This window comes from Drosophila takahashii, chromosome 2L, assembly GCF_030179915.1.
Source record: "Drosophila takahashii strain IR98-3 E-12201 chromosome 2L, DtakHiC1v2, whole genome shotgun sequence".
NCBI classification, from domain to species: Eukaryota; Metazoa; Arthropoda; class Insecta; order Diptera; family Drosophilidae; genus Drosophila; species Drosophila takahashii.
The window spans coordinates 37,494,508-37,503,566 of NC_091678.1; the positions used below are offsets into that span (position 1 = coordinate 37,494,508).

The 9,059-nt window shown below is 43.5% G+C and overlaps 2 protein-coding genes across 2 annotated transcripts; one reads left to right on the forward strand and one right to left on the reverse strand.

The window, feature by feature from the left end:
- Positions 1-1,053: 1,053 nt before the first annotated feature.
- On the forward strand, positions 1,054-5,004 carry LOC138914916 (uncharacterized). The gene has a single exon (XM_070219622.1). The coding sequence runs from the start codon at positions 1,054-1,056 to the stop codon at positions 5,002-5,004; it is 3,951 nt and encodes a 1,316-aa protein (XP_070075723.1).
- A 1,470-nt stretch (positions 5,005-6,474) lies between these two features.
- LOC138914955 (uncharacterized) lies at positions 6,475-7,248 on the reverse strand. Its single transcript, XM_070219677.1, has 2 exons — positions 6,710-7,248; positions 6,475-6,654 (listed from the first exon to the last, which is right to left on the reverse strand). The coding sequence occupies exons 1-2, from the start codon at positions 7,067-7,069 to the stop codon at positions 6,643-6,645; spliced, it is 372 nt and encodes a 123-aa protein (XP_070075778.1). The 5' UTR covers positions 7,070-7,248; the 3' UTR covers positions 6,475-6,642.
- Between the last annotated feature and the right edge of the window lie 1,811 nt (positions 7,249-9,059).

Genomic DNA, 9,059 nt, shown 5'->3' on the forward strand with positions numbered 1-9,059 from the left:
CAAGATATACCGGATTATGCGAGCACAAGTCAGGGCACTTGGGGCACAAGCCCGCATATGAATACACAGACAGTCGCGCCGGCAGTGTCAGAAGTGTGCTTAAATGCATCACAAATAGCAACAAGACAAGTTATTAGTAAGGACTTGCCTTGCTTTTCTGGAAATCCAGAAGAATGGCCAATGTTTATTGTGAACTTTGAGCAGTCCACTGAAAGGTGTGGATTCAGCGACCAGGAAAATTTAATGAGGTTGCAAAAATGCTTGAAAGGTGCGGCTTTGGAAGCTGTTCGAGGAAAATTAATGATGCCTGCCACAGTAAAGCAAGCGATCGAGACATTACGTATGTTATATGGCCGACCAGAAGCTATATATCACACCCTGCAATCAAAGCTACGTATGGAACCCGCTGTTAAATTGAGCAGCATGGAGAGTTTGGTACGCCTAGCGCTGGCGGTCCAAAACTACAGGGCGACCGTAGACGCGATAGGACTTTCTGCCTATCTGAACGATCCGATGCTTTTACGAGATCTTTTGGAGAAGTTGCCGTTCGACATGAAGCTGGATTGGGCAAGGCAGAGCGCAGGACTTCAGAGAGTAGATATCGCAATTTTTGATGACTGGCTATTCAGAGTAGCAACCTGCGCAAGCACAGTGATGCCAATAAATTCAGGCAACGACGACAGACAACGAGAAAAGAATCCAAGGGTCCGGCTAATGATTCATAACGACACTAGTTCTACGCCTTCATGTAGAAAGTGCACTGGCATTCATAAGTTGGAGGAATGCAGAGAATTTCGTGCCTTAAGCGTGCACGATAGATGGAATTTCATAAAGGAGAGCAGATTGTGCTGGAGATGCTTTGGAAAACACTTCATACGACATTGCAGATCATCACGAAACTGTTCCGTGGATGGATGTACGAGAAAGCACAATTTTCTCCTTCACAACGGAAATCAAAATGTAAGCAGAGCTGAAAACAGGACAAATGAAAGCGAACCCGTTTTGCATACAGGGCAGAACGAAAGAGCGTTGTTTAGGTACGTGCCCATAACAATGTACGGGCCGAGTTGCAAGGTGGAAACGTTTGCACTTATTGACGAGGGATCAGCCTGCACTCTGATCGAGACACATGTAGCGGAAAAGTTGGGTATCGACGGACCTTCAGACGAACTGTGCCTACGGTGGACAGGAGAAATAACTCAAATGGAAGCTGAATCGATGCGCATAAATTTAACGATCTCCCCAAGCTACGACGCAGTCCGTAAGTTTACGCTGCAAAATGTGAGAACCGTCAAGCATCTGGATCTGCCCAAACAGACGTTGGACGATTCCATCCTGAGATCGCATTCGCACCTCGAGAAACTACCCATTCGTACCTATAAGGATGCGCAAGCTTCGCTCATCATCGGCTTGGATAACGTGCGACTAGGAGTACCGCTTGTTGTGAGAGAGCGCGAAGACTCAGAATTTATCGCAGCTAAGTCCAGGCTCGGATGGTCTGCTTATGGACGTAAAGGCGATACTGGTAAACCGGCAAGCTCCAGGGTAATGCATGTCTGCGAATGTAATAACGATCAGCAACTGGATGTTCTTATCAAAGAGAGTTTTTCACTAGATGCGGTTGGTGTGAGTATATCTAATAACACTCTTAGGTCTAAAGAAGACGAGAGAGCCAATCGTATCCTGAACGAATCCACGACGTATAACAGAGAGCTGAAGAGATGGCAGACTGGACTTCTGTGGCGGTACGACAACGTAAAGCTCCCGTCCTCCCGTGAGATGGCCATGCGACGACTCCAGTGTTTGGAAACCCGTATGGCGAAAGACAAAGAACTACGAGAGTTCGTGAACCAGCAGATTCGACGCTACGAGCAGTTAGGATATATCCGCAAACTAGGAACCGACGAAATGATCGACGAGCAACGGACTTGGTATTTGCCCATATTCGTTGTCAAAAATCCGAATAAAGGAAAATCGAGGCTAGTTTGGGACGCTGCAGCCAAGGTGGAAGGGATCGCCCTCAACACGATGCTATTAAAGGGACCGGATCAACTACCCTCTCTTGTTGGAGTGATTTTAAGATTCAGACAGAAAGCGGTCGGAATATGTGGAGACGTAAAGGAAATGTTCCACCAGATAATGGTGCGTAAAGAGGACCAAGGAGCACAGCAATTTCTCTGGAGATATGGCGACAACAGTCGAGAGCCAGATAGGTATGTAATGAGAGTAATGACCTTTGGTGCTTCTTGCTCCCCAGCAGCGGCTAACTACGTGAGAGATAGGAACGCTAAGCAATTCCTTGACGAACACCCGAAGGCAGCGCGAGCCATATTACGGAATACATTTGTAGATGACTGGCTCCAAAGTTGTGAGTCTGAAGAAGAAATGGTCCGCCTAGCTCAGGAAGTACGACACATACATAAAGAAGGAGGCTTCGAGATGAGAGGCTGGATATCAAACTCGTCTACAGTAATGCGGGCGCTCTTGGGTGACACTAAAACACCTGAACGCAGCATTGAGATGGCCGAGTCTACGACAAACGAACGAGTGCTAGGAATGTGGTGGAATCCTAGAGCCGACCACTTTACCTTTGTCAACAAATTTGGAGAAAATATTTATAACGAAACTACAGTCGTGACAAAGAGGTTAATTCTTCGAATAGTTATGACCATCTTTGACCCGCTAGGTCTGCTGGGATTTTATATAATTCAGGCAAAGCTGATACTACAGGATGTGTGGAGGTCTGCCGTAGGTTGGGACGAACCAATCGGAGAAGAAGAGCGTGATCGTTGGGCTCTATGGATAAGGCAACTCAAACACATCGAAGATTTACAAATCCCACGGTATCTTGGCTTATCTACTGAGACATGTAATATTCAATTACACATATTTACAGATGCAAGTATCAATGCTTTCGCCGCGGTGGCCTACATACGGATCGAAGAACGAGACGGTATCCGATGCGCGTTACTGGCCTCTAAAACGAGAGTGGCGCCGCTGAAACCCATTTCAATCCCTAGAATGGAACTAATGGCTGCTATTTTAGGCCTAAGATTGGCAACATTTTTGGAGCAGGAGTTATCCATCGGCGTGAAGAGACGTGTGTTTTGGACCGATTCCAAAAACGTTTTATACTGGATACGCTCAGATGCTCGAAAGTATCACCAGTTTGTAGCCCTACGAATTGGTGAAATCCTGGAGAATTCCGAAACCGCCGAATGGAAATGGGTCCCATCTGCGCTGAACGTGGCTGATGACGGGACAAAATGGACGAAGGAATCGAGTTTTCAGGCAGACTCGAGATGGTTTACAGGTCCATCATTTTTATTAGAATCAGAAGAACACTGGCCGGTTACGGATCTAAGCCCACACATACTGGAGAGGATAAACGTCCATGAACTAAAGGAGACGTCATTATCAATGCTGGCAAGCATCGTCCCGGAAATTAATCGTTTTAGTAAGTGGGAGAAGCTGCGAGGAGCCCTGAAATGCGTTATGCATTTTTTAAGCAAAATATGCAAGAAAGAATTAGCGTCGGAGGAGGCAAAGATTGCCACACGTATTCGCAACCTGGATGATGTAAACAACGTGATTTACAGGATGGTTCAAGAGGAAGCGTACGCGGAAGAAATAATTCTTCTACGCCGAGGAACTGTATTGGGAAGGAAGAGTCCAATATATAAACTTACGCCTTACTTGGACGAAGCAGGCGTACTGAGAATACGCGGCCGGATCGATCGAATGAGCGGAGTGGATATGAACGTGAAAAGACCAGTAATTCTACCCAAAGAACACAAAGTCACCAACCTTCTGGTCGATTATTTTCACCGGAAGTTCCACCACCAACTAACCGAAATTGTAGTCAACGAGATGCGCCAATTATATCACATCCCGGGACTAAGAGCCAAAGTTCGATCACTAGCCAACGCTTGTCAGAGGTGTCGCAATAAGAAAGCGGCTCCGGAGCCACCGGAGATGGGAGATATTCCGCCAGAAAGGCTTGCTATAAATGAGTTACCTTTTACGAACACTGGCATCGACTACTTCGGCCCATTCGAGGTGAACGTTGGAAGACGAAGAGAGAAACGGTGGGGCGTACTGTTCACGTGTCTCACTGTAAGAGCGGTACACATCGAATTAGCTAGCTCTCTGTCGACAGATACATTTATGCTGATTCTTGAAATGTTTGTGGCACGAAGAGGAGTGCCGAAAAGAATAATGTCGGACAACGGAACCAATTTTCGAGGAGCGAGCCGACTATTACAAGAAGAAATCGAGAGGATCTCATCGAAGGAGCTGGAAAATAAGTACCCAGAGATCGAGTGGTCTTTCATACCGCCAGGAGCGCCCCACATGGGTGGCGCATGGGAGCGGATGATAAGATCTGTAAAATCTATTTTGTTTGAAATACTAGAAGAGAAGCACGTTCAAGAACCGGTGCTTAGAGCAGCTCTAGCCAGGATAGAAAACACGCTCAATTCCCGACCATTGACGTACGTGCCGCTGGAGACTCCCGAAGCTGATGCACTTACGCCAAACCATTTTCTACGAGGAGCAAGCAGCGCGATGGTAGTAAAGGATGGCAACACGAACGGCATTTTGCTTGGTAAGAGTTTTCGTATTGCAGGTCAGATTGCAGACAGTTTCAAGAAGCGATGGCTGAGGGAATACCTACCGTGCCTCACACAAAGAGCTAAATGGCATGGCCCGCCAAATAACCCGATCTGCATAGGAGATGTCGTCATTATGGTTGATGAATCGAACCCCAAGGTGCAGTGGAAGAAAGGTATCATCATGGATCTTCGAGTGGCCAAAGACGGGATAGCACGCAGCGCTGTTATACGCACCGCGACTGGATTGCTGACCCGACCGATCGTCAAGTTGGCCAAGCTTGATGTCAACAAACCAGCAACTGCTGGTGAAGATGGCGGCCAAGACGTAACCATAGGTTTTGCAAACAAATCGGCGAGGATTGTTTGCGAAGGGGGGAATGTTACGGCATGAACCCAATTAGCAGCACAGATCAGTTGGCAACGCGACGTACGAACAGCTGATGGGTGGCCGTCGCCGGCGAATGGTTACGCGGGGCGAATAGCTAACAAGAACAAGAGAAGAAAAGCGCGTGGAAGCTGAAAGTTAACCGGAGAGCCGTACAAGTTTTTTAGTCTAGCTCTTTCTCTTTGTTATAGTTTCTGAAGTAACCAATTTCCACAATAGTTAAACCTGTGTCAATATATGAAGCAATAAAGTTACACGGAGTAAAACGAAAGGAGCGGTTTTTGGCTTGGGACTTTAACGGAGAAGCAGACTTAGAAAAGGTACAAACCCCCGCGACCACGGAGGCATTGCCCGGCGAGGCAATATCATCTATGTGTGGAAGTGGGTAATTGTCTTTTACCAGGGCTTTGTTAAGTTTCCTATAGTCAATACATAGTCTAATGTCACCTGTTTTCTTTTTAACTAAAACTATCGGGGAGGCAAATTCTGATTCGCTTGGTCTTATTATTTCGTTTTTCAAATATTCATCTAATAATTTTTGTAATTTATCCTTTTCTGTATATAATAATCGTCGAGGACTGCAACTAAAAGGCTTTACATTCTCTAAACATAATTTAATTTCTGCTCTAATCTTAGGCTTTTCAGGTCTAATTGCTTTCACATAGCTGTTTTGAATTATTCTTAAGAATCTACATTGTATTTGATAAGTTGTGCTTTTGTCCCAGTTAAAATCAATGGTTTCATCGTTTGTAAAGTCAATGTTCAGTATTTCGGTTTCAAAATCGTCGGGTTCTAGTTGCATTTTTACATTTACTGTCATTTGTTCTTTTATAATCGTTTCCTCTGTCTTTTTATTAACTTGTTTCATCTTTGATTGTTCTATTGATTTACTATCCTGTCTCATAACTGTCTGACCTGTTGTTTCACCGTCTTGTCTCATAACTGTTTGACCTGTTGTTTCACCGTCTTGTCTTATAACTGCTCTACCTGTTGTTTCACTTTTTTGTCGCTTAACTGTTTGACCTGTTGTTTCACTGTTTTGTCGCTTAACTGTTTGACCTGTTGTTTCACTGTTTTGTCGCTTAACTGTTTGACCTGTTGTTTCACTGTTTTGTCGCGTAACTGTTTGACCTGTTGTTTCACTGTTTTGTCGCGTAACTGTTTGACGTACCGTTTCACTACCTTGTATCATAGCCATTTGCCCTATTTTTGCATTATGGTTCTTAACGACTGCTTGCTCTGCTTTTGACCATTCCAAAACGTTTTCAGTTATATCATCATCCAAACACTCAATATTATGATTGACCTCAGCGATGGGCAATGACAAATCTTTAGTAGGCTGTTTTAAATTATGTTTTGATACATTTTCTACCGTTATCATCTTTAGAGTTCTTAAATCTAAATTTAAATCGCAAGCTTGCATGAAATTTCTACCTAAAACCACATCATGGATCATAGACTCATTGGCAACAACCGTTAAATTAAAGTAACATTTTATTTTTCCTTTTAGTACAAAACATAAAATTTTTCCGTATATTTTTAATGGGCTTTTGTTTATGCCAAAATAATGTTCGGTGACTTCCTGTAGTTGGGCCTCAGTGGGCAACAAAGATTTTTTCATTAATGAAATAGGACTGCCAGAGTCTACGATGCATGCTGCAACCATAGGAGATATAATTTGACCGTCAAAATGAATGTTAAAATACCTTACATAATTATTTTCAGCATTTCCCTTCCTCTCCTCGCATTGGGCTACAAAGTGACCGAACTTGCCACAAGCGTAGCAAGATCCTGGTTCCCTTGCTGGTTTTCGACAATCCTTGGCGATGTGTCCTCTGGCATTGCAGTTACCGCAGCGAAATCCTCCGTTGTTGCTTCGGTTTGTAGACATCTCCTTCGAAACCGACTCCTTAGGCTTGCTCAATCGGATACCAGCAAACGCACGCAGAATTTGCATAGGATCTGTGAAACATTGGATCCGGGCTTGATCACGCAAATTCTGTGCTGGTATTCCCTCGACTATCTGGTCAACCAACTCGTCAGGCTCGATGTTGATGCTGCTTGCCAACATCGTTTTGGCTTAAAAATATGCAGCGAATTTTTCGGTATGGTGCCACTTCAAATTTTCAAATTTGCGACGTGCTTCTGCTTTAGAAAGTTTATCGCTGAATGCTAAGATCAGCTGTTCCAACAGATTCTCTGCTGGCTCCATGATGCGCGTTGCATTTGCGTGTAACCAACGCTGGGCGATACCCTTCAGTTTGGACACAATCACTATTTTCACTCACACTGCATCCAGGTTGTACAGATCAGCAATTTTTCGTACTTGTTGAGCCCAAATGTTTGCGCACGACGATCCATCATAGTCCATGATGATTTCTTTGGCCAAAGAAATTGAAATATTTGTCGACTGAAGTCCTTTGTTTACATCTGCCATTTGTCGTTGCTCAACACCCTTGCTGACATCGATATCAGCGCCAATATCGATATCGGCACTTTTATCGGTATTTGGTATTTTTTCGTCAACTGCTTTGTTGAAGTTTTCGCCGACTACTGCTTGCATGACTACTTCGGCGACCACTGCTTCCTTGACTTCTCCGGCGACCACTGCTTGGTTGTAGTTTTTTGTGTTGCTGATGACGTCACTGGAAACTGCTTGCGACGCGTCTTTTATTTTCGCCAGAATGTTCTGGAGCTCTTTTCAGCCTCAATTTCAGCGCGTATTTGTTGTAGCGACAATACTTCGTCGGCTACATCAAACCACTCGTCTCCCTTTGCCTTTGTAGCCGCTGCAGGAATCAGCTCTGACCTAGGTTCGGCATCCTCCACAGAGGAATTCTCCCCAAAGTCGTCATCTAGCGCCAACTCCTGGAGTATATCACCATTGTTTTCATCCTCCAATAATGGGGTTTGTGGACGAGTTCCGCGAATTCCGGAGTTCACGCTATTCAGCCGTGCTGCAAGTTCTGCCTTGTTGCCGCTGGTTGGCAAGTTCAGCGCCGCCAGCCACCTCTTTAGCTGGACCGTAAATTGTTGTGCATCAATTAGATCCATTTTATGGGTCAGGACCACTTCTGAAGTTTATAGTAGCACAAAACGGGGTTTTATATTAAGTACACTTTATTTATTCGACCGTTCTCTCTTACTTCTTATTCGCAATTGCCCGATTTTACATAGCGTCGGTTTTAACATTAGATAACGCGAAGTTGGCTGCGATCACCCTGATATTTAACATTTTGCAGAGTTGCCAGATTGGCAACTATCTAACAGCTGATTACTTTAAATGCTAACGACTATTAAACATATAACCGTTACTTTCGAACACTACTTATACATATTTGCATAATTGGGTTATACACTCTAAAACATATCCATAGCCGTGTATATTCGTACATACTAATAATATAGTCAGTGACTTATCCTACTACATATACTACCTGCAATGGAAAGAAGACTTTTGGGAAAGTTTCATACCGATAGCTCAAAAACTGAGAGACTAGTTTGCGTAGAAACAGACAGACGGACAGACGGACAGACGGCCATGGCTAGATCGACTCATCTAGTGATGCTGATCAAGTATATCAGGGATCGTAACTGTTATGAGTTTTATTTTAAAAATCGCTTTTTAATCATTATGTCATGAGTTTTAAATAAAACTCAAAGAATAATTGTTACTCTGTGAGTTTTATATAAAACTTGACAAATAAAACTTATTCTCTGAGTTTTATTTTCCGCTTGGAAAATAACAGTTATTCCTTGAGTTTTATATAAAAATCAAAAAATAAAACTTATTCTCTGAGTTTTATTTTTTCGATCAAAAATCGTTTAGTGGCGGCTGTGTAGGCGATAAAAATGTTTTAAAAAATAAGGTATCGTATTTGATCTATTGGGTTTATTTAAAGATTTTTACCAACTGAATATAACCACCATAAGTATGATTAATTAATTAATTTACGTCGCGCAAAGGAGAAATCCAAGTTGTAATTCATTATGCGCGGATCCACGGAATGTGATATGGGTAATACATTTGGTCAAGGAAATCCATTGTATATACTGGCTCA

Coding starts and splice junctions, on each gene's coding strand:
- LOC138914916 (XM_070219622.1), top strand. CDS start 1,054: ATGTACGGGCCGAGTTGCAAGGTGGAAACGTTTGCACTTATTGACGAG.
- LOC138914955 (XM_070219677.1), bottom strand. CDS start 7,069: ATGTTGGCAAGCAGCATCAACATCGAGCCTGACGAGTTGGTTGACCAG.